Source organism: Megalopta genalis, chromosome 5, assembly GCF_051020955.1.
Source record: "Megalopta genalis isolate 19385.01 chromosome 5, iyMegGena1_principal, whole genome shotgun sequence".
Lineage (NCBI taxonomy): Eukaryota > Metazoa > Arthropoda > Insecta > Hymenoptera > Halictidae > Megalopta > Megalopta genalis.
Window position 1 is genome coordinate 30,405,757 of NC_135017.1, and position 26,121 is coordinate 30,431,877.

General features: G+C 36.6%; 1 protein-coding gene across 10 annotated transcripts in view; it reads left to right on the forward strand.

Annotated features, from left to right (window-relative positions):
* Window positions 1-476: 476 nt before the first annotated feature.
* LOC117223279 (uncharacterized) overlaps window positions 477-26,121 on the forward strand; it is a 414,979-nt gene continuing 389,334 nt past the window's right edge. For 2 of the 10 annotated variants that reach the window (XM_076522321.1, XM_076522323.1), the window contains exons 1-2: window positions 477-1,601; window positions 3,323-4,479. In XM_076522321.1, the coding sequence (XP_076378436.1) occupies window positions 4,451-4,479 (29 nt within the window). In that variant the 5' untranslated portion in view covers window positions 477-1,601; window positions 3,323-4,450. The remainder of the gene's footprint in view (window positions 1,602-3,322; window positions 4,480-26,121) is intronic. The other 8 variants (XM_076522320.1, XM_076522315.1, XM_076522313.1 and 5 more) reach the window with 7 other exon arrangements.

The window sequence follows — 26,121 nt, forward strand, 5'->3', positions numbered from 1 at the left end:
ACGAATTTGTTTATCTTTAAATGAATATTCGATAAAATAAGCATTGAAATCTAATTTATTCAATATACAATGTACACATAATGTTATATAAGTGTAATGTATAAAATTTAAGGTTATGAAGTGAGACAGTATACCTGGTGAACAACTTAAGATGAAAGGAAGAAAGTGAATAATGGTAAGAGAAAAATGTACCAGTTATTCGATGGAATGATAGTATAATAACAAGTAATGAATAAACGAATAAAGTTAATGGTTAAACATCGTTATTCATCCCGTTCCATGTGCTCGTCGGAATGGAGAGGGTCGTGCACTTGATATTGAATAGTTCGTACGTGATCGTAAACGGTCGGACAGAATCGGTGGTCTTCGTCAGATTTCGACAGTACTCGATGAGTTGCGGTACGCCGAGCGCAATACGGCCGCCGGAGCCCCCTCGCGATACATAGTGCTGCCACCTAGTGGAACACCTCTCGTTTTCTGTACGACTGCAATCGTTGCATGGAGTCAGTCGTTTCACGAATACCGCGGGTGGTTTGCGCGAATGCTCGCCGCCGCCTTTAACCGTTGCGCGACGGATCGTCCGTCGTTTCGCGGTCCGAGGTTCGACCGCGTGTCTCCGACCGCTATTCCCGTCTAGATTTTCGTGCGATTTTCTTCGTTGATCTGAGTGACAATCGTGAGCGATGTAACCGTGCTCTGACGTCACACGGCTAATCAAGTGCACACACGAACGCAACATGGGCGCGCGCGCGCCTGCCACTCGTATCCATATACACGGACGGCCTGCGTAGCTGCGCGCAGTGTACTACGTACGAACACGTATAGAACTCTGCATACGAGCAAACTGATAGAACACAAAGAAGAGGGAAACATCATGATCGCGAAGGACAGAGGAGAAAGAACGGAAGTGAAGAGATAAGAAAGAAAGGGAGATACACATAAGTATATATAGGTATATATATATATATATGTATGTATGTATATATATGTATATATATATATATATATATTTATTTTTCTCGCCCACCGAAGAACCAGTGTTAGAGAAAAGGGGTGAGGCGTAAGACGTATACAAGGAGGACATTTCACACTTGCACACGTCTGGTACGCGCTCATGAGCCTTTCGCTTTAGAAAATATTACGCGTTCCGGTGTTACGAAGAAAACTACTTGATGGTAAACATCGATGTTCTTTTTGTTACGTTCAAGATTCTCGGGCATCGACTTTTCTCGAATGTTGTTTCCTCTGTGTCTTGTGGTCTCGTGCGTCGGACAAATATTTCGAATTTACGACACGTGCAAGTCGAAGCTATGAAATAGAATAAAGAAGAAAGAGGAAAGGAGCGAGAGAGAAGTATCCACATCTCGTGGCGCCCCGTTGTGTTTTTCTACGGAAAGCTGGGCTCGGAACCTGCATGAACTTTCGGAGTGGAAGAAAACCAAGTACATACATACAACCAAAGAGACTTAATTCCCGTGATGGTGAATGGTCGAATTCTTACGTGTTTCGCGTGGCATAATCAGTGAAATCGGCGAACCAAGCGAGTGAACCTTGAATGAACGATCTCCGATGGATGGATAAGTTTCATTCCAATCGAACCGGTCAGTCGATGTATAATAATTTCCTGTTGATTCTTTATCGTTCGTTTCTCTTTCCTATCTCTTTGCTGTTTCACGAATTTTCGTCGCGAAGAATAAGTGCGTATGCGTGACACAATTACGAGCGTAGGCTGCTCGCGTGATAATAAGAAAGTGGGGTCGCCGCGTTCCGTTTTTATTAACTTGTCGGACGGTCCAATGCTTTGAGAGTCAAGTTCGTCGCGCTTCGCTGTACGCGCCGTGTCTGGCGCGCGCATACTTCCTCGCGCTTTCAGTTGCGCTCCGCGACAAGCTTTCTACTCGAAGTGAGATGAAACGTTTCCTCTCTATGTTATCAGGAAATGCTAGCAGTGGTAACACTTAATTATGTCGCAATTACGCTCGATCACATTCTCGAACAATTTCTTCATTTCCTTTTTTTATTAACAGGATTTTTGTATTGTTCATCGAAACTTGTTGCTTTCAACAACATATTTCTGAGAGTGTCTTGGGGTTCTCACGTGCAAACGATTTTATCTAGAGCTAATCCTGCTTCTGGAATTTACGATATGTTTTATTATTATTGATATACCGTGGACAGATTTTCCGAAGTATATTGAATTTTAATAAGACATGATGCATAAAACATTGAAATCCACACTTTTCATATATTTTGTTATGTAATCGTAGAAAATCGGGTCTCTAATTCCTGTCGCTTCTGGTTTTCTCAGGAGAGGACTTTGTTGGTCTAATCGAGTGTTTTCCGCTTCTTATCTGCGCACATAATTTCTCGATATTTTGCTGAATTGTCAGTCAGTTTGTGGTGGACGAGTTTTTAAATTCCATAAGAGAGCCATGCCCGTGGGTAGAGACCTTAAACGTCGACGACAATATCGATCAACTTTTCTTAAACGTGCCTCGGTCTACATATGTTCAGAAGCAGAATGGGGTGTGGACATGCGCGTATATACAGAGCATTATATTAGTAGTGCGACGCCATGTGATGCTTGGGATTACGATATATAGCTGCAAGCGATTTACATGTCGAAAAATACAATTTGTCCATGAGACATTTAATATTAATATCGAGACTGATACGTGACTATCTATAATTCGTCACGATGATAAAGGTGTATACTAACATTTCGAAAACGACATACTATTGGCATTCTCCAGTATTTTAACTTCACCACATCTATCCGCTATATTTCTATCGAAAATTCTCAAATCATTATACCTTTTCGAATGTCATAGAAACCTACCTGACCGACACGCGATCTGCGTAAACGCGCCCCTATTTGGAGACGATCGACGCAGTCAATTACGAAGGTTAGAACTACGCGAAAGAGTGCACTATGGTGCTTACGATTATTTGAAGCCGACGATTGTTAGGATGCGCAACATTTAGACAAAGAAAGTGTACTTTTTCTAACATTCGATTGCTCACTGTTTTACAGCATTTTATAAATTATAATTGTAACGCTAATAATAGTTAGGCATTTTGTTTGTTTCGACCAATGGAAAAATTGTGGTTTAGCAAAACACACGTTTTATGGTTCGTTATTATAATCCAAGGGATCCTAGATAAGATATCAATTTTACGTTGCGTTGAAAATGTACGTGACAAGATTATTACATCTTTGAGAGGCATTGAAAAGTAACGTGATTTTCTAATTTATTATCTATCACACTTCTGTTCATTGATACCAGCTGTATTTTTCAATTATTGCTTTTTTAATTATTAGGATCGACAAGAATTACACCTCGCCGAATCTGTAGAAACGGGAACGTAAGGACCGCCAGGGGACTGGACAGCTCGATTTCGGTTCGGCGATTCTTAAAGAAAGGAAGAGTCGTCTTTCACTGAATATTTATAAGAGATTCTACGTTTGGGAAAGCGGTGGAAAACCGATCCGATCGTTCCTAAACAGTGGCAACAGTGACTGAGCTCGTGCAGTAAAAAAGCAAAGAGAAACACAAGAGGGACATCTAAGGTTTCTATTACACGCTGATAGATTACGCGTGTATATTCGTGGCAAAAAGGAGACACAAATGTCTCCCCAGTTGTACACAAGTTTGTGAAAACAAGTGAAGTGAGAGTAGAGTTCCGGCGAGAAGTAAACGGCTAATGTTCGAAGGCGAGAAAGAAATGAAGGTGACGATACTCGGTCGATAAGAAGCGTCCTGTAAAGTGCCAATGAGATAAAAAGTGTACTTTCCCCCCCGAATATTTCCGTGACAGTGATTTGCTAAGTGACAGAGAGGCAGTGGGCAGTGTGACGGTGACAGTGAACAGTGGCAGTGCCGTGAGTATTTCGACAAAGGGATCGAATATCAGTGAACGAAGGCGAAAGTAAACGATAAAACGATGCGTTTAAGAACGCAGGTCCAGTCGGTGAGGGTTGCACGAGGAAAAGAAACTGTTCGTCTTCGTTGATTTCGAATTTGCCTCGTTTCGATTACCGAAGTCCGCTGAATTGTGCCAGTGTGAAACGTGACAGTTCAAACGTAATATTATTTATACTTGATTTGATTTTTCTTCTTTAGTCTGTATATGCTTCGGTTTTTCGTAATTCTGGTTAATTGAATGCGACGAATTAAGGAGTTGTTGTTGGTTACCGGAGGAAAGACAGAAAATACAAGGATCGTAACCTATTAATGGATTTCGGTAGTGCCGGTAGTGAATGTTAGTGGTGCGTTCGGTTATTGTCGGTGGTGGTATCCGCATTGTTGGTGGTGTGGGCGTGCGGTGAAGGGTGGTTGTTGTGATGTTAGCAGATCGTGCAGAAAGAGACGACTGTAACTCTTAACTTATTATCACGGATCTCCCTCGGCAGTTTGACGCTACAGCCATCCTCGATGAGAGGAGGCACATGTCCATTGCTGTCGCTGAAAATGCAGGGTGAGTGATTAGTTTTCGTTTCTCTTAGTTTTTCTTTCAGTTTCTTTTTACTTTCACTCGACAGCTCGTTTCGTACAATGTTCAATGCGAATGCTGTATTTTTTTGAAACGGTTAGGTAATTTAAGGTCGCCGTTCTCTGATGTATACGTCGCCGTTAAAGATGTTTACAACGTTCGAGGAATTCTTTGTCTGTTATATAGGTTTATTATAAAAATAGCTGAAGCGTATTTGACGACACAAATGTGTGTAGTAACGTGTTATTAACACGTAGAGTGTCGCGTCGATAGTATTTAACTAATTTTTTGTTAGTTTTCAAAATTCATTTTTATCGCAATAGATTCTGAAAAAACCGAATTTACGAGGATATTTTAAATGCCGAAGAGATAAAATACCGTCCACGGTATGTGATAGATTTTATCTCTCTAGTTCACAGTTTCGTTAAATAAACTTCATCGATATTGTGGGAAGATTTAGAGTTGATTTTTCGGCACTCAACGTGTTAACATTAAAGATAACATAGAGTTAATACACGCGTGTTTCGTGTTTACTTATGTGTGCAATAAAAACTTATTTATGAGATAAAGAGTGGTACCTGTACAGCACAGCCAATCAAGGTAATCAAATCTGGCCTTACACCAATGATGTTCAATAGCTTGTTAAGAAACGACACTTTCTGGCAAGGATAATTATGCAGAAAAGTGAAAATCCCGGCGTTCTCTCCTTTTTTCCTTCAGACATATTTATCACAACTATAGTTTACCATTTTTCAGACCTTTCTGGTAATGCATGTCATTCAAAAAATGGCGTAATATTAAACATTTCTACTAAATTTACGGAAAATATTTACGCAGTTTTCTTTTGAAATCATAATTTTTTTTTCAATTTCTTTCCATACGATTTTCTCACGTGGCTTCAAAAATGTCGAACATTGCATTACATCTTTTCGTGGTGGTGGTATCGTTTTATTAATTCCAAAATTGCTTGTAAGTACTATCAATTTCAAATATATTTCATTTTAGAATGTTTCACTGAGATATTGCTGTCTACTTAAATTCGTCGTTTAGAGTTAACCAAGAATCGAATCACCATTAACGTATGTTTATTTTTAAGTAAAACTAGCTCCAGTATATAATAGCAAAGTATGTATTTATATCTTCCTCGCAAGATCTGCGTCTACGCTGTTTGAAATATTTAGGGTATTCAATTATGCAATATAAAGTGTCCTAGGAAACTAGGTCGATGAAAGGTGTTGAACATTTAGTACGAAATACACGAGTGTTATAAAAGAAAATGTGGCACTATTACACGTTTCAATATTCCATATTGTTGGCATGGACGTAATCGTAACGACGGATATTGCAGTAGTAATTTTAAATCAATGAATTACTGATTTTAACAGAGATACTAGATTCGTTCACATTACAATGGAATTTAAAGTATTTCATTAAAGTTTACGCAGGAATTCGGAAGTTGTAGAAAAACATGGAAAATTAACTTGAAATATAATGGTCTTTTAAAAAGAAATGTTGATAAATATCTGAGCATTATTCACAATTATATCATAAAATTATAATTAATATATTATTAATATTATATATTATTAATATATTATTAATATTATATATTATTAATTAATATTAATATATATATTAATTATAATTAAATGGAAGTTATAATTATATTTTCTATTCTTTGAGGTCATTTTAATAATCTATATTTACTGAATTCATATTTTCAATGATTATTAGTGTTAATAATTATTATTCTATTTCACCGCTTTGACTACAAGTGTGTCAGGCAATTTTTTTCAAAACCTCAGAGGGAATTTATTTGTGACTTCGCCCGATATTCGGAATAATACAATTTGATAATACACTTCGATTTTGACAGAATTTTAGAAACATTCCTATCACAGCAACGATTTGTAATATGTATATCATTCCCAGGGAAGGGTCCGAAAGATTACAATCGTATTTACGATGATATAAAAGGGATTACAGTAGTAGGGTGGGGAAGAAGGGATCTTGGAAATACAGAGGGCCTTTATGAAAGCCTGTTGTAAAATACATATTACTTATAGTAGCTCACGAAAGTATTCTCGAACACCTTTTAAAACCCAATAACTTTTTTCAAACTGTACTAAATGACTTGATTTTTTTTTTAGATGATAGGGGGACTAATCCACGAGACAATAACTGAAATGCATTTTCTTAATTTTGCTCTTACATGGAATGACAAAAAAAGTAAAAAAACTCTTGATTTTTAACTTTTTTATACGAGCTTATAACAAACATTTAGAAACTGCCTTACCAAGATCTCGATAATTCATGTGCATGCTGAAAACTTTGTCGAAATCGGTTAACTCAGAGTCAAGCTACAGGCGTTGAAATATTTCAAAAACTGCAGATTTCTTATAGCTTTTAGTCAAAAGTGACAAAAATCGGGGCAAAATTGCGATCTTAGCGATCTTTAATTATTTGTAAGTCATAGCAACGTCGATCAATTTCGATAAAATTTTTAGCACGCATATAAGCAACCGAGATATACGAAAGGCATTTTTTAAATTTTTGTTACAGGCTCAGATAAAAAAGTTAAAAAACAAGAGTTTGTTTACTTCTTTTTGTCATTCCAAGTAAGAGCAAAATTAAGAAAATGCATTTCAGTTATTGTCTCGTGGATTAGTCCCTCTATCATCTAAAAAAAAATTCAAGTCATTTAGTACAGTTTGAAAAAAGTTATTGCGTTTTAAGAGGTATTCGAATACTTTCATGAGCTACGGTACATATTTATTTCCTTATGTATGCATCATTTCAAGTTAACGAATGGGAGATTTTTTAAATGTAGCATTGTTGATGGTCTAACGCAGATAGGTATTAAACATACATGTATGATATTGTATATACATATATATTAGGTATTAAATAAATATGGTATTAGTCGACGAAGGAATTTGGTAATTTCGAACTTTTTGATCGATAACAAATTCTTATAAAAATACAAAATGAATTTTTTGGTTAAAATGTAAAATGCAAACGTGATTCTGGCTAAAATAAAGTTTATTAAGCAAAACGGTTTGGTGCATTACAGTGGAAATTCCAATTTTTAGTTGTTCACATATAATAATTCATATATGTATAAAATCGTTATCTCTGTTTTCGCGTTTCTGCTATCACCGGCAAATATGACCACCAACTACCACATTTCGACGAAATATAATGTTCGTTACATTCAGTTATGACGCTATTGAGTTCAATTTACAATAATATCCCGGACACCTTTAAAACGTAATTAGTTTCTTAAATCTGGACTAAATGACTTGAATCTTTTTCAGATGTTAGAATGCCGAATTCACTATACAATGAGTAGAAATTGTTTTGCAAAAATTGCATCTGTTTGGAAGGACGAAAAAGATGATGTTTAAATCTTCGTTACAGGCTCATACAAAACGATTGAAAAAAGACATTGCCTTTCGATTCTTTTACCATTCCAAACAAATGTAATTTTTGCAAAAATATGTTTTACTCGTTGTCTACTAGGATCTCAAAAAACTGCAACTTTTAAAAATGTAATTGCGTTTTCAAAGATGTCTGAATATTATCGTTGGCTCACCGAAAGTAAAGAAACGAAGATTGGATTTGAAGCACCTGGATTCCGGGCTATCGTGTACACGTGCACATTGTAAGGAGACAGGCGTAAAAAGAGAGTGGTGAACATACCACACGGAATACTTGTTAGAATGTTTGTACTTTATTGCCCAAAACTTCGATGGTATCGCTAAGATAATCACCGAAACAATACTAGCTAACAATAAGACAATCTCTGGTTCTAAGGACACCTTCTCGTGTCCACTTTCTCTGTTTTTTATTGGAATCTTAACCCTTAGCACTCCGAACCATTCTGGACGTTGGCTATCAGCTACTCGGCGTCACTTTTCGGCAGAAACGGGCATTTACAGACTCTCGTATTATTTAGTATGGTTTTGGAACTAACTAACATATTATAATGATATTGGACTTACATGAATTGGCTGAAATCGAGAAATTTGCAAAACGATCAATATTTTATTTTTTATAATTTTGTTATTGTTTGTTTTATAATTTTGTTTTGTTGTTGTAATCGCTATCTATGCGAACTCTTTCTCTCGTCGCCTTGTTGCTTGGACGATATCACTATCACTGCTATCAAAACGATAGATTAACTGTAGAAGAAAACCTTCTACAGTTAGAGTCTTTCTAACATATCTGTATAAACGTCTATCTGGAGCTCATCTTCGCTACTACTTGTGTCATGAGACTCATTCGTGTTTGAACGTTTTGCCATTGTTCTAATAAAAAAATATGAATAAATACATAGGTTGAAAATTTCTTATTGTTATTACCAACTCACAAGATGATATTTACCAAAAAAACTTTTACCAAACAATTTATTTACCAAGAGAAGAATCACTTTACCGATTTTCTCACTCGTTAGATCCATCTATACCGCTCGACGCTTCAAACCAAACTGAGTTCAGCTTTGAAAATCTTTTCCTCCAGATTTTATAATTATAAATCTCACTATACAGTGCATGCTATGTTCGCATACCGACCTTTCTTGTACAAACTTGCCTTATCGCTCTTTTCAAATGGCGCCTTTGAAGTACTCGGACCATCGTGAGCACGCCTCTCACGTTCTCGTCAAAAACCGCTGACATTTCTTGTATATATCTTAGTAATTTTACTATATTTTGATTTGATTTCTTGTGCCATTTCAAGAGAAAACTTCAGGGAAACATGCATGTCTCAAAAAGTTGCGTTGAAATAACTCAATTCCTCGTAATCACTAATAAACTTTAATGTACCACGAGAGGGGACATCCGAGTGATATGCTAGAATTACGATGTCCCACGAGAGGGGACAGCGGAGTGCAAAGGGTTAAAATGTGCGTTTTCCTGAGAGTTTTACGTTCGAATTTTCATTCAGACGATACAGGCCATACTGGCGATACGGGTCTCTTTCCCAGATTTTGCTCATCCGAAGCATTTACGACTTCCAAAATGTCCTACATAAATACTGCAAGATCTGTCTCATTGATTCTTTGCATTTGGATGTCAAGTCTGAGGCGCCACTAAAAATTGGCGCCACTATTAACCTAGAAACGGTGATCAAATTTGTTATAGCTTGTTTTGCAGACTGATAGACGTCAAATTGACGTGCGCCATTAATTGAAGGTTAAAGTCATGCATTCCAGAACAACATAAATTAACCAACCGATATTTAAAAAAAAAAACGATCTTCTCGGTTTATCTTCTATATTTCATTATCAATTTTATAGCTTTTTCTATGAGCATTATTTGTATGTACGTAAATTTAACCGTGTACATCTAGCCCGAGCTCGTTGCAGTTCATGAAAGGTGTTCGATTTCAAGCAGTCCGAACTTAAAACTCGTCACATCGGCTGCGATAGTTCGCGACACTCGACGGTTTTAAAAACGCGCAGGAGAAAGTCGGTTCCATCAACATTTTTCAACTCCTCCAACTAAGATGATTTTAGAACGCTAACGAGATCACCTCTTATAGGCGAAATAACCGTCGAACTGTTAAGTTTTTAAATTTTAAAAAAAGTTTCAGAGTTTAGTGTGAGTATATTATTAATTTTAGTCAATCTTTGACAGTTCAATTAAATAAATGGCTGTTACACTAGGAACAACAGAAAGACTAATAAGTCTACATTGAGGTATCTTCGAAAATATGAATTGCATAGTTGTGAAAATGGTCCGTCGTTCAAGGGCTAATTTGTTACACAGGCTGGTCGCTGAATGACCGAATGATATGAAACGAACATAACTTTCGCAAGCACATGATTTTTTGTTTCCTCATCACTGTATTTGGAATTTCGGCTACTTTCTCTGTGTTTTAATAATTGACTTTTCATTGCAATAGAAAAACTCCACGAGTTTTGCTGGACATCATGCGTAGCCATTTTAATTTCAAAAGGGATGCTCTATAACCTACGAAGAAGAAGAAAATAAAAAAGATTGAAAATGAACGCGTTATGACATTTTCAAACCTTCGGTGCAAACCATAGCGCACGATCATTTAAAATATCTCCGCAAATTACAGTCGCGAGCGAAATCTGGATATTTGAGATCGCAACGGAAGGAAAAGGTGTCTTGTACGCGAGAATTTACACGCTGGCTTCCGAATCGATGCAAATTTTAATCGTGTACCACTGTATCCCTCGTGTAGACCTCACCAAGACCTTAACGCAGGCCTGCCTTCTACCTGAGACACCATCGAGTCTGTCCGGGGAGGTGTTGACCTAGAATGCTCGTTGCATTCGTCAATGGTTTTGGAATACGTTCGTATCCGTGCTCAGCAGGTTTGACACGCGTTGTGTCACTGGTGTACAGTTCCCGTTGGGTCTGTAGTAGGGTGACCCGATGCCTCCCTCGTCTCGTCAGGTACTTGGGCCGTCGTCTTCGACCGTCTCGTTGCGTCCCGTCAGGTACTTGGACCGTCGTCCTTGACCGCCTTGTTGCGTTCCGTCAGGTGCAGGGACTGTCATCGTCCGCCTCGTTACGTATCGTCAGGTGTAAGGACAGTCGTCCTTTCGCCTCGTAGCTTCTCGCACCTCGCCTGGTGGTGAGCCAAATGTCCATATCCTCCGACGCCGTCTAAAGCACTCTTTATGCAGCCTTTGTAGCTTCCATTTCAAGAAGGGTTGGGCGGTTAATACTATTACTACTACTACTAACAATAATAATCAACGTAAACGTAATGGATCTTTATTGGCTTGTTGCTTTGAGAAAACTGAACATAATCTATAAATAGATTGCGGATCTTTGTGCACAATAAACATTTTCCTCTTAAATTGAAACAAACAGCGACGAAATAGAAATTTCGTTCTTTGTTCAATAATTTGATTAACCGTTTGCGTACCACGAGCCACTTTCGCGCTCTTCAGATTTTGTGTCGAGAAAAGCCAGGGCATTTGGCCGAAACAGACGACTTACGGCCCACCCGAAATTTGTCGAAACGTGCTCAGTCTTTCAGACGCATGTATACGTCGCGCGTCGCATCGCTGTCAGTAATCCAATTTGCATTTTGTTGTTACCTATTCTAAATTAATAGTATATATGTTTTCATTCATAACGTTTTATTTTATGTTTTACGGCTTTTTTCGACACGTAATCGAAGGAGCGCTATTGCGCTCTTCGGCTTTTTTCGACACATAATCGAAGGAGCGCTATTGCGCTCTTCGGCGCTTCTCGATCCTGTTTTTTCAAAACCATCTGATACGCAAACGGTTAAGTTGTTAATAATATGTATATAGATAATCTTCAATTCTTTCTATCTCTCTATAGTTTCAAATTTCGCCAACCTATTTTTTTTAATAACACTACCTACTCGTAAATAATCAAAAGAACAACCATCGTCGCAACAAAACTGATGCTTTCATTCTATTTTCCTGATTGTTCCAATTGGAAACCTTTTCGTGCTGACTGCATACCCTCTTGCACAATTTCCAGCGTCTTTAATGGAATTATTAATAACTTTTGCACTGTTATTGATTTTCGTTGCAATATCCCAGTTCGAATATCCTTCTTCTTCCAAAACATTCACTTTTCCAATTTTGTCAATGTTCCTTGACGTACCGCGACCCAAAATAATATAATATATTTATTACGTCATCATGGTGGACCGTTTGATAATAATATGTATATAGATAATCTTAAATTCTTTCTATCTCTCTATAGTTTCAAATTTCGCCAACCTATTTCTATCACAAATATATAAAATCCGCATAAATATTCGAAAATAACACTACCTACTCGTAAATAATCAAAAGAACAACCATCGTCGCAACGCGTCGCAACAAAACTGATGCTTTCATTCTATTTTCCTGATTTTTCCAATTGGAAACCTTTTCGTGCTGCATATCCTCTTCCATAATTTCCAGCGTCTTTAATGGAATTATTAATAACTTTTGCACTGTTATTGATTTTCGTTGCAATATCCCGGTTCGAATATCCTTCTTCTCCCGAAACTCAAAAATTCACTTCTCCAATTTCGTCAATGTTCCTTGACGTACCGCGACCCAAAATAATATAATATATTTATTACGTCATCACGATGGACCGTATGATAAGCGTCATTAACGATGGTAATAGCAGTAGGAAGATGAATAATGCTATGTAATGGTAACAGTAATAAGAATAATAATGTGGCAATAACGGTAATAACAATAAGATCAAGAATTTAAAGATGGTTGCGAACAATAGTGATTGCAGAATGTTCAAACGATGCATACGAATTACGAAAGAAGTTGAGAGAACGGCAATAACGATTGGCATTGATGAATAGGTGATTTAAACGATTATAATGTCCATACAGTGTGCGATGTGTTTCTGCGAGAAAAGGAGGAGAATATCTATGCTTACGGAGCGATGCATGAAAATTTAATTTTTCGAGAGTTCGAGGACAGGAGATAACGTGATTAATTAGTTTGTATGTAAATAATAGGTCGTCGACTATTACACACCGTTGATCACGAGGCATCAGTCCCGGTTGTAGTAAGATGTCTTAATCATGGCATAAAATTGACATAGGTGATTCAGTGAAGTAAGATGCAAATCTTAGAAATCTATGTGGACCACTCACGCTCAACTTTGAATGATATTTTGTGTAGGGAACTCATTATTAACACTATGCCGTCCGCAGATCTTAGATATGATTCTTTTGTTTGACGCCGGCATAATAGCTTGGAAATTTTAGATTTAAAAAAGAATTTCGAAGATGGCGGTAATATAAATTCCTAAAATTAAGATATGTCATCCAAGAATTTTTATACTTAATTCTTACTTAAATAAGCACAATGCTATAGTTAGTTTGCTGCCTTTTAACACCTAAGAAATATAGTTCAAATGTTATTTCAGTTTTTTAAAATGGCACCAAAGTGGTACCACCGGCATACAACAGATAGTTTTTGCATGGCACCAGCGTGGTGCGACCGGACGGCATAGTGTTAATCCGTATTCGAGTGTGCGGCGAACTATAGAAATATGTATAGAGAAATCGTAGTGTATTTCCATAATAACGCGGCATGGTATTATTATACAAAAGAAAATATAATTTATAATACTATAAACCGTCCACTACCCTCGTGTTGTCACTGGTTCCGAATAACTGTAATTAAGCATTATTAACACGTTCCCTGCCGCGTGGGGCGTATACGCCCCACGCTGAACTTTCCGTTCAAGCCATTTGGTATTATCATTGTAAAATGAAGAATTTTTTAAAAATTCATTATGCAGTCAATTATGGACATCTTAATACTATTGCCGATGCCCTCATTTAATCGTGGGGCGTATACGCCCCACGCGGCGTGATGGGCAATTTTTCTTTACTGTAACTTGTTTTAACTGCATTTCTCTTATTCCGATCAGTCATTTATTCGCGTGTCGTTGACACAATACTTACTGCTTCACTGAAGCTGGGATTGATTTATAGTTCTATAGTACTGTAAAAGTTGTAACATTCTGCGATAGTTGTGTGGATAAACCACACTTATGTTTGCCATGTTTTAACAAAGTTCATCGTAACATCCCTTTGTAATCGCATACAAACTTGAATTTAACTAAAATGTTATATTTTAAACTAATATAGGCATGATAAAAAAAATTATATGTGAGGATGCAACTCGCTTGGTATAATAATGATCAGCCAGGTATTTGTTAAAGTAATTCCTAGAAAAATAAATTTATTGGTTTGCTGTGTTATGCATGTTAAACTATACAACCTTTCCTTGATAATTATGATTTTTGCACTATTTTAATTATTGTAAAACATACGCCAGAAACAAAATAATACAAATGTAAAGCGTGGGGCGCATACGCCCCACGCGGCTTGAACGGAAAGTCTTCAAAAAACGGTCTGGCAGGGAACGTGTTAACCCTCGCTGTACCATGCCGTATGCCGTTTGTTTATGTTAGAGCAACGACAACAAATACATAATAATAGTAATTGATGATAATGATGACAAAATTTTAGTTCAAAATGTTCGTATAAATAAGGTTACGGGTCCGTCTGAACCCGAATGTGGGGCTGCGAGTGCACACCTAACCGCCGTTACTACGAGGATTAAACAAGCGAATAGTAATTGATGATGATAATGACAAAATTTTAGTTCAAAATGTTTGTATAAATAAGGTTACGGGTCCGTTTGAACCCGAATGTGGGGCTGCAAGTGCACGGTACTAGCAGGTATTACGAGGATTAAACAAGCGAGCTTAATAATCTCGACGAAGTGTTTGTTTGCTTGACATCAAAAGATTGTTATAATTCACAGCCATGCAGAAACGTGGCACAAAAATTATTTGCTTATCCACAGAAGCATATTTTGATCCGAGGCTGTGCAACAGCACTGTGCGCGACAGGTTGGGAGAGCAGTGAAGTCGGTTTGAATGACAATACAAAGTAGAATTATTTCGAAACATTTGGCGAAAGGTTAGCAGTTTTTATTTCGAATCGTTTACCATTGTTTTTGCGTTACCTTGCCACCAAAGAGGAATCCCACGTGTTATGAAACATTCGTTCTAGTCACGTATAATTCTTCGGATAGCTCACGTGTCCCCATTTGCCGGCTTAGAAATAAACATCTTCTCACGAGAAAAAGAAAGGGACGGTGCATCCATCCGTCGTTATGTTTGAGTTAAAAAATTGAAGAGCTCTTCCTTTGAAAGGTTGAATTGTGCCGACACCTGCTGTCCTTTCTTTTCATGCTCGTCGTCTTCGTTTTTTGTCATGGCCTGTCATGAAAACTTCCTTTCGGGACCAACCTCTTCCAGTTTCTACCGAACCTATCTCGGGCCCCGTCTACCTGAGGAAACACCTCCACTCGTACCCCGAAGCCACGTTCTGCATATACGTTCAGCCGAGCACTGCATAAAATTGTCTCGCAGCTTGTTTGTTGTTCTTCGTAACGTTTGGTGGATATACTTCTCTTTGATGATGCTTGCTGTATATGCTGTGCTGGTTCTAATTGTTCGTTTCCAGGTAAACATCAACGTTTTTCAATGTAAAGGAGAAAAGATCGAGCTGCATAGAATCCGTTTGAACAATTGATTTTATTATAAGTGTTATTGTTGAATATTTATACTATTGTTCGATAGATTGATGCTTTCAAATAAAGTAATGTACCTTGAAATATTTATTTAATATGAATAAAAAGTAATACGAGCAAAATAGTAAAGTACCGTTTTTTGACATCAAGGTCATGATAGAAAAGGACGTTGAATCGGTCTTGATACGATTTTCTGCAATAGAACATTTTATCTGAAGTATTTTATATTGTAATCTGTAGTTGACCAAAAACTGTTTAACTTTTGTTCGGGACATTTTTTTATCAGAATGTCGGAAGTGTTCGTAAAATCGTGGCGTAAATTACGTGGACATCCTATAATGTAAGTTTCTCTTTTAACCCTCGCACTGCTGAACCCTTGCTCAGCTTTATTCAATTTTTCCAAACATAACATTGAAGACACTTTTCCTTTGTTCTCCTGTTGTTTCTAGTATAAAAAACGTTTATTTAATTGAATTGTCGAAAATTGACAAATTAAGTGACCATTTAAATACATTGGGTTAAAATGACCCGGTAACCGCAGGCTGCGGGCTAAAATCTTTCGCAATGTTAGGAAACTTAAACGCATTTTTCTCGAAACTGTATTTTCAAAATCATCAACCGATTACTTCGAAATTTCGCAGTTACCTTTACTATAACGTGTACCAGGGATCGACGATCGATTTTTTGTTAACTTTCAATCATTTCGGAAACGTAAAAAATTTTTGTGCACATTCGGTAATTCAGATACAAATAACTACCGTTTCTACAATTTTCACAAAAATAAAAATGTTCAATCGTCAATGCCTAGAGAATATGCTCTAGTTTGAAGCACTTTTTGAATTTTTGCTGCAGGTAATTCCGCTTCGCAGGAATCCTGCACACCGTCGAGTCATCTTTAAAAAAAGAAATTCAGATTTAAAACCTAAATAAACAGCATTTAAAACAAAATTAACACTGCTTTTTTTATAGTTCGTAGCATTGTTAAGTGAGTCATAAAAACTGATGCCAATCAAATGTTTACTTCTCTTCTGCTGTCGTTTCAAGATATAAGTAATTGTTGATCGCGTTAAACTGTCTGCATTCGCATGTTTCTTTGAAGGTAAATCGTAAGGCGAGGAGTTAAAGCCATTTTCGAAGCTATTGGGTTGGCAACACTAAGTAATTGCCGATTTCAGTTATAGATGTCTCTCACTCCCATTTTTATGATATCCGTAAATGTTATATTATAAAATTATTATTATTATTATTATGTTATTTTTTATTATCTGTAAATGTTAGCAACTGGACAAATTGAATGCAGCGGTCAAGGAAAAGCGACCAGAATTGGTCAATCGTAAAGGTGTCATTTTCCACCAGGACAATGCTAGGCCGCACACGTCTTTGTCCACTCGGCAAAAATTGATGGATATTGGTTGGGAATTGATGTTACACCCACCATATAGCCCTGATCTCGCGCCATCGGATTACCACTTATTTCGATCCCTGGACAACTCCCTTCGTGGTAAAACTTTCAATGATGATGACGCTGTAAAATCTCACTTAACTCAGTTTTTGGTCGAAAAGGATCAGACTTTCTACGAGCGTGGAATTTTCAAGTTGTCAGAGAGATGGCAAAAGGTCATCGAACAAAATGGAAAATACATTACAGATTAAACTTCATTCCAAGAAAAAAAAAATTTTTATTTCGTTGAACAAATCGGCAATTACTTAGTTGCCAACCCAATAGAACGGTGTTAAACAATGAAGATCATAGAGAAGTAATATGCTGTGCTGAAATATTTGTCACAGGATAACCATTAATTTCTATAAATAGAGAACTCGTGAAGGAGAAACTCAAGATTGATATTTGCACTTTTACAAACTATTCGTTAAAGATCCAAGCTTGAAGTTCCGAAATCGGATATTTTCAGAGATCAAAATTTTATTGAGTAATCAATCATATGCGCTCTTTTCACCGTTCAGCTATTTGCTTTCTCGCTATAATCACATGTACGGTTAGAGGGACTATATGAAGAGATCCAATAGGGTGTGCGTTCGTGTCGAGTATACGCGTGTAAGCGATAGGTGGTCCTAACTGACGTTTAAAGAGCGGAAGCTTACGGAGCAGCCATTGTATACTGTCGTTCGAAACCGTAGAAGTGCACACAATGGCTGTATTTGCATCGATAAACATTTCACAATCGATAAAGTGTTTATTGAAATGAAATAGATTCGTCGAAAATTCTTTGGCATAGTGACGAATAATTATAAGAATTCTTTAGCGGAATTGAAAGGAAAAGTTTCCAAAATATGTTAATTTAAATTACATTTAACTTCCAAAAAACAGATTATAAATAATAAAATTTTCAAAAAGAATGGCAATGGGAAAATTAATGATTCTTTGAGAGTTATGACGGAGACGGTAGCGACGAATCCAGTGAATATTGTGTCAAAATTTGAAATCAATCGGATAACTAGATCTCTAGACATTATGTTGATCATATCAAAAAATACTATTCCGAGAGAAACGTGTTTGAAGTGCCTCATGCTCGTTCTACGAATGTACAGTTACTCAGGCGGAGAACAAATAAAGACGCTCGTATTCGAAAACGGAAACATGGTATATTATATTTTATCGTAATAATATATATTTATAACGTAAATTCCCACAAATAATTCACATAAGAATTCACATAATAATTCATATTAAGAAAAACAATGTTTAATTCTTGTGACACAAAACTATTTTATTTTTCCGCCAATTTTCATCGCGAACATAGATGTACTCTCAAACATGTATATAATTCTTATGAATTGTAAAAAAACGGTCTTCAAGCAAACTTCAAGAAAACTTAAACAATAAGAAAAAGATTTTTCAAAATTCTAGCCCAGAATACCTCCTTGACACTAAAATCATCAAATCAGTCAACATGATTGATTTCTGATATTTTCTTTCACACTCTCCGATGTCATAAAAATATTTCTACGTGACATTTTCAGATAAAGTTCTTTTTATTCAAGCATCTGTTAAAATTTAAATTGTTCGAAGTTTATAAAAAAGAAAAAAACAATCTTGTCATTGTTACAAAGCAGTACACATTAGTCGCGTTTAGAACTCGGTAGTTCGAGTTGTTAAAGTCAACTAAGAAGATCGGTCGAGAGAGCCGCGTATTGGATAAGGATGGTAAAATATTTTCAGTAATATGCTTTTACGTAGCCTCGTAATCTCCTCCCAACGATATGTTTTATTAGCTCGTAAATAAGACCTTAGAGACTCTCCGCGCGGCTACGTGGAACAGTACATTCGAAAATAACAGCTTCTCCGGAGTGAATTCCTTGACTCGCTTTCAAGCTAGCCGGACGAAGGATAAACGACACGGCCGGTAACCTCTCTCGCGTGTCTCCTACGTATCAATTCTCTCTGGTATTAAATGAGACGCGCAATACGCGTATCGAAAAACAAGACGTATCCACAGGTCGTTGTAGTCGCGATGGAAATTGTGGAGGCACGCGAAACATAAAGACAGAGGGAACGGACCCGAAGAGAGGTTACGCGCGCGTCGCGTCGCGTCGGAGAGAGTCGCGTGCGAAGCACATGCAGGCAAATAGAAACTTAGCTCACACAACAGTGCTACGTGGGCGTGCGCAGTTGCGCGCGCGACTTTGCTTCTACACTGATTCATCATCGGCCGACGACTGGTGTATGTACGTATCCATCGCGAGACATTAACGTTCTACGCGAACGACCCCCAGTAATTAAATCTACGTCGTCCATCAACGCCCCCTAGCTACGAAGAGAATAGAAGGAAGAGATCGTTAATAACGATGACAGATTAGGTTAGGTTAGTTTAGGTTAGCATTTTGAATAACGCATTCTCGGCTCGGATCCTCGTCCGAGCGTGTTTCTAGTATCGAGTTCTTCCGTTATTTTCGTATGCCTGCCAACGAAGGTACAACACAACACGAGCGAACGCCACGAGCGTCACGCCCACTGCCGGCAAACGACAGGAAACTTTCGAACGGCTCGAAGACCGCGTGTCACGAACACACGTCGGTCCGTGCGCGTTCATCAATGTAATTCTTGCGAGGAGGAACGCGGAAACTGTTCGCGGTGTTCTCTGCAAATCAATCGATACAGGCGTTGAACGCTTGGCTTCTTGGTCGGAAAACGATATTAGGATGCTAAGTAATCGAGACTTCCGCCGTGTGATATCGAGCAGAGTGAAAAATAGTGGCGAAATCGGTCCAGTATCTACTGAATAGCGAGTATCGTGTAGCCAGTCACGTGGTCGATGTCGAGCGCGGCCGAGGGCCGAGACAAGCCGAACTTAACCGAAACGTGGCCGCGGCGCGGTGCGTCGCGCCAGCTCGGGGATATAGATCCTTCGGTGCGCAAAGCGGCGTTGCCAAGTCATTGCCTTGGAGCCGGCCGGCTTCTCAACCAGCCGATTTCTTCCTTCGTTCTTTTGCCCGTTCGCCTGCTTGCTTACTTGCTTGCTTGCTTGGCTGCTTGCCTGTCTGCTTGCTTGCTTGGCTGCTTGCCTATCTGCTTGCTTGCTTGCTGGTCTGCTTGCCTGCTTGCTTACCTACCTACCTACCTACCAACCTACCTACCTATCTATCTACCTACCTACCTGCTGCTTGCCTGCTTGCCTGCCTGCCTGCCAGTTCCTCGGTCTGTCCGACCCATCGACCATCCGCCCGTCTTTACAGGACAAATAACGTTGCCTTGGCTCTCTTTTCTTGCCTGACTCACGCACTGACCGCGTTTCCTTTCGCGAAAATACCTTCAATTTTCGATAGCCATCGTCGAATTCTTTCCCCCCCCCCTCTCTCTCTCTCTCTCTCCTCTCCCATCTCGTGAGAAAGCATGACAAGAGGAAGTCGCATTGCTACGCGCATGCCGGTGATGTAATTCCTTTCCGTCCGTTAATTTCTTCCTAACGACATCTCCCGTGACGTATTGATACTCGTATTAAGGACCTTTTTCTTTTTCCGCGCCGATCATGCCTTACGAAGTTGAGAGAAGTCTAATTTTATTAGAAAATTTTAGATATCCTAGATTAATGTCTTGATATCTCATAAGAGATCTTGTATCAAGCGCGCTGAATTTATTAAAATAATGCAATTGAATGAACACAGTCAAGAAATTCCAGTTAGTATTATACCAACGTTGGAGATCCTTTTCTCTTTGCATTCTTAGCATCGAATTCTCGGCGTCTCTTCTGGTTTCTTGGTTTCTGAAAGTTTTTCCAAATGTCACTGATACGCTTCAGTTATCTGTTCCTTATCTTGAGCGGTAATATCCGATGGGTTTGGGCCGGAGAATAGGAGTCAACGGTGTAGATCTTTCTAAACGCACGGCATAAACAGCACCGTGTAAAACATACCGTCATGTATCATGTACAAGCATATATTTATTATGCGTAAACTTGCACAACGCGTCATTAGTGTACGTAATCATTTGTTGCATAATGCACAGTGAATTAGTAATTATTCTTGAGGAAAGCAAGGAGGGAAGAGAAACAGATATCTTTTTGCTTCGCGTGTAATCTGTATAAATGGTAGGCACCGTTTTTACGAACAACGCGACGCCAATTAATTTCGGCAACCTTGGCTACCTCGATACTTTCGAATATTTTTATGCAATTTCGTCTTCGGAAGGCAGCCACGGTATTTAGAACTTACCGTTATTACGAATAGCAACGTCCGTTGTCGCGGTCCCTTTCCAGTGAAATTCACTGTGCACCGTGCCCCATCCTTTAATAAAAAGGGCGTGACCCACTGATGGGTCACATTTGACTGCAGTTATACCGTGATAAATAATAATGCACTCAGTGGATCAATCGACTTTTAATATTTCTTTACAAGCTCCAAAATCTTACTAATCTATATTTCGTTCATGACTTAAAAATATTATTAATAGAAATATGCAACACAAAAGTGAGTAGTTAATATACGTAAATGTTTTATTTACATATGACAACTGATGAATAATGTTTACTCGAAACTAAGTTGTTTATACATATGTAAATAAAACATTTACATATGCAACACTTAGTTGCACAACGTACAACTTAGTTATACAATTTTGCAAATGCACTTTCAATCGAAGTACAAAATTCAAAAACGGAATAGTATGTATATATGTATTTTATATATAGGGATTTGTTTAAATAAAACATTAACATATACAATACAATCTTGTTTCGATTAAGCATTATTAATTAATTAAAGACGTTTAAGTCACCTTAAACATGTAATTGATTACGAGAGTTTAAAATTCAATCGAACCGAGTTGAACCGTCGATAGATCTTTCAATAAATGCCTATAAGAAAATATGCTATTCCAATTTTAAATTCTATTCTTTGACTGAAACCTTAACCTTACCTAATCACAAAAAAAGATAGTATTTCAAATAATTGATGGAGAAGGCACGTGAAATACTATTTCAAATAATTGTTTCCAGTACTATTTTAATTAATAATTTTCTCTAGTGCGAGATAAATGACCATTTTCAATACATGCACTTATCTCTATAACGTCAAATAAATCTTGAAATACTAATATTATAATATTATAATGTTATAATATACTAATATTATAATATTATAATGTTATAATATACTAATATTATAATATATTATAAATATACTAATAACGTATTATATAATACGTTATATAATAATAATATTAAATACTAATTTTAAAACAAGAGTATTTTATCAACTATTTCCGATACTTTTTCAAATATCTTTATACAGGTTTGCGTGTGTCCCTCGAATTAGAAATTGGTTTGCATTCACTCAATGTTGATAGTTTCGGTGATCAAAGCGTTTCCATCCGTCTTTCTTGTTGGTTTCACGTCCACTCTAAATTGCAGTTTTCTATGAATCGGAAAAATAGGTTCCTTTATTCTTACGGCATATGCATTGCTGCGCGCACCGTGTACCATTGCAAGTTGCATGCTGGGAGTTACGAGATTATGCGAGTTTCTTCACGTGGAAAACTCTCAAATCGTCGCCGTTGCCGGCAGAGTGTGACACGGAATTGCGACGTTGCCAATGTTGCAACCACTCAAGGGCAGTTCACACCGTGTCACTGTTACCTGCACGTTAATATTGTCATGCACTGTATTGGCATTATCTCTGCCGCTGGAAGGAAAAGCTATCTCTGTCGCTTTTTGTCACAAAGTCAAAAGAAATTTCAGTTTACGTATTAACCCTTTGCACTCGAAGAATTTAGTCGCATCGTCAATCGGGGTAATTCTATTGAGCTTTTATTAAAAATCCGTCATTGTATACAAATATAAACTTTATTATAATATTTTATTGCACATGCCACACGTATAAAACTTGAACGAACATATACGAATGATCGATAATAACAAAAACGAAATTGTACATGTGCTCGAATTTCAATCATGAATGACGCATTGATACACTGATTAAATGCCTTCGTATTTCCGACAAACTAATTAGAAATAATTGCTCTGTTTAAATAGGACTTGGCATAAAGTCGCATTGACATGGATTTCATTACCTATTGTATCTACCAATTTATTATATCCTCTTAATTTTATCAGAATCTGTAATATCTATGAATGTTGACAAAATAATCAACATCGTACAACTGAACTTTTTCCATTTCAAAATTTGATTAAATATATTACTTTAATTTTATGAAAGTTTTGAAGTGTTCGGCGTGGCTGTCAAAAAATGTTAAAGAAAAATGAATCTTGGAAATACTATTATTACCAGCAGTCTTGTGAATATTTCTTGTGGGGAAACATTCGAGTGTTAAGAGTTAACCCTTATCACTCCAAGAATTTTATAGAACGCTGGTTCAAGCTTGGCAGCATTACTGCAGGTTGGAGTGATAAGGATTAATACAATTGTAGAATGTGGGATTTCAGTATAGATCACAAAAAAATCGTGAACACAAATTCTATGGATTGAAGAAAATTAAAAATCAGGAAGATATTACTGATACAAAGAATTAGTAATCAGAATTTCAATGCTTTATTTGACAACAATTTTCTACATATAGATCGGATATCCAGACAAAAATCTCTTAAAGATAAACTTTGTGAGGAAAGAATTCCGCTGACAGCAAATTGCTGTAAAGGTTTTTTAAAATAAAGTCTTTCTATGGCATATAATTTTGGGGATTATTTCTTTAATCATATTTGAAATAAAAAAAAAGAAATAATGAACTATTTGAAATTACTATTATTTCAAATATATCTAATTTTTATTTTTAAATAACAGCATTGAAAATAACGGTCCTAAATGAATTATTTCAAACAGCTATTTCTTATTTCCATTTCAAATAAAATTTGGCATGTTCTGTAACATGTTTGAAATAAACTAGAGCATCGATTAAAATTTTGGAAGTTTTTCACTATATTCGTTATACCACTGCACGTAATAAATGCATGTGAATCAGTACTTTGACAGATACAATTCTTTTGTAACTGATGTAATTCGTGATATCATTGAAATCTTTCAGACGAGGTGTTTATTTAAATAAAACTGGCCATGTATTTGCACTTTTGCTTTACACCTTAAATCAAGAAATTGTGTTTCGTTTGTAATGTCACATTTCTAAGAAACATATTATTCTTTGTTTTCATTTAAAATAAAGTTAACCCACACTGGAATATATATATAATTAAATATAATTAAAATGGAATATATATATGGAATATATAATTAGGAAACAGTACAAAGTAATATTACTGTGCTAAGAACGAACAAAAAATTTGATTTTCATTGTTACCAATAGATTTGACTTTTTGAAAGATACAACAATGTGTCCAATTTGATATCGCAAATTTCTGGTAGATACTAATGTGTGATACTATTATCGAGCCTTTTAGAAAAGAAATGAATTCTTTCAAATATCTAATTGTTCATTGTCTGATCCCGAAAAAAATTCGAATGACGAAACGCTATACATACATATTGGTTTTCTTCGTCATGCTCGCCGGACAATTTCATTCGCGTCACTTGTTTTACACCTGAGAATTTTTACTGTTGCGTGAGGAAAAGGAGGACACGCGTGAACCTTGGATTATTACTTTCTTTATGGGCCAAAGAAATTGGCGCCGGTAATTAATGCCGTGAAGAGCAAAGATGACTAACGAACATAATCGTATACACCCCTCGGTTGAGTTTTGCAATCGCACTTTTATTGCATTGTATTCAAAGCGTTGATGAATCGGAGAAAGCTGCGAACTTATCGCAGCGTGTCTTGAATGTTGCATTTTCAAAAAATGTGACTTCAACGACTGGTTTCCTTGCATCGTTGCAAAATCAGCCACCTTGATCCATCGGATCGTTTCAATTCAGATTTAAGCGTTGATTATCACATGTTTGGGAAACGAAATAAATATCTTAAAGCGGTTTCGTTATTCCAAACATTTGAAACTAAAAGTGCATTAAAAATGCTGAAACTACGGTCGGACACTTTTTAATACGGAAAAAATTGTAAAATGTGACTTGAAATGACTTGAACTTTTCTTTGAAATGTTAGACGATCTAATTTACTAAACGATCACCAAAAAATGGTTGCAATAACTAAAATTGGTTGAAATGGCAAAAGAATAAAAAAATCTCACGTTTTAATTTTTTTATTTCAGAGAATAATTAAACATTAACATTGGTTAATGTTATTATGAGACACGAGCAATGAATTTTGATTTTTGTTACGAGCTAGATGCATTGAACTTTATTTTGTTCCGAAGTAATGAAAACCTGCTATTTTCACAATCTTTAATTGTTCATAGCTTATAACAACGTTAACTGATTTCGATGAAATTTTCTGCATGAATATAAGTTATCGAAGTCTACAAAATGCACTGTTTAAAGTTTAATTATTCACACAGATAAAAAAGTTTAAAATATGAGATTTTTTAGTTTTTTTTTTGACATTTCAACCAATTTTAATTTTTGCATTTAGTAAACTAGATCTTCTAACGTGTAAACAAAAATTCAAGTCATTTAGTCAAATGTTTTAAAATTTACACCGCGTTAAAAAGTAATCGAATATTTTCGTGATCGACTATAAGTGTCGTATTATTGTTCAGTGGAATTGTAGGCTTTGATATCGCAGTTTTTAATAGATTAGTTAGTAACGTTAGTGACTTGGCAGTAGGGTGAAAAACCACATTAGGATATAATATATTAGAATAATAATTGCTGTGGATTATGACACTATTTGATAATAACTTCAATGATTTACTTTAGTTTCGATTGGTTTACTTAAAAACGGTTTCAAATAATCTGAAGCAATAAATATAGCAAATTAATCTAACAAAAGTAGAAGAATTATACAAAGTATATAAATCTGGTTCATGCCGACATCTAAATGAAAATGGTTTTCCAAAATACTTTATATCTTTAATAGGTCGGTATAATGTAAACAAATACATGAAACCTCCAAAACGCATCATTTAAATTTTCGTCTTAGACTCAGATAAAAAAATATAACAGTAAGCTTTTTTTAAATATTTTTTCGCATTCTAGCTAATTACAATTTTTGAAAAAACTTATTT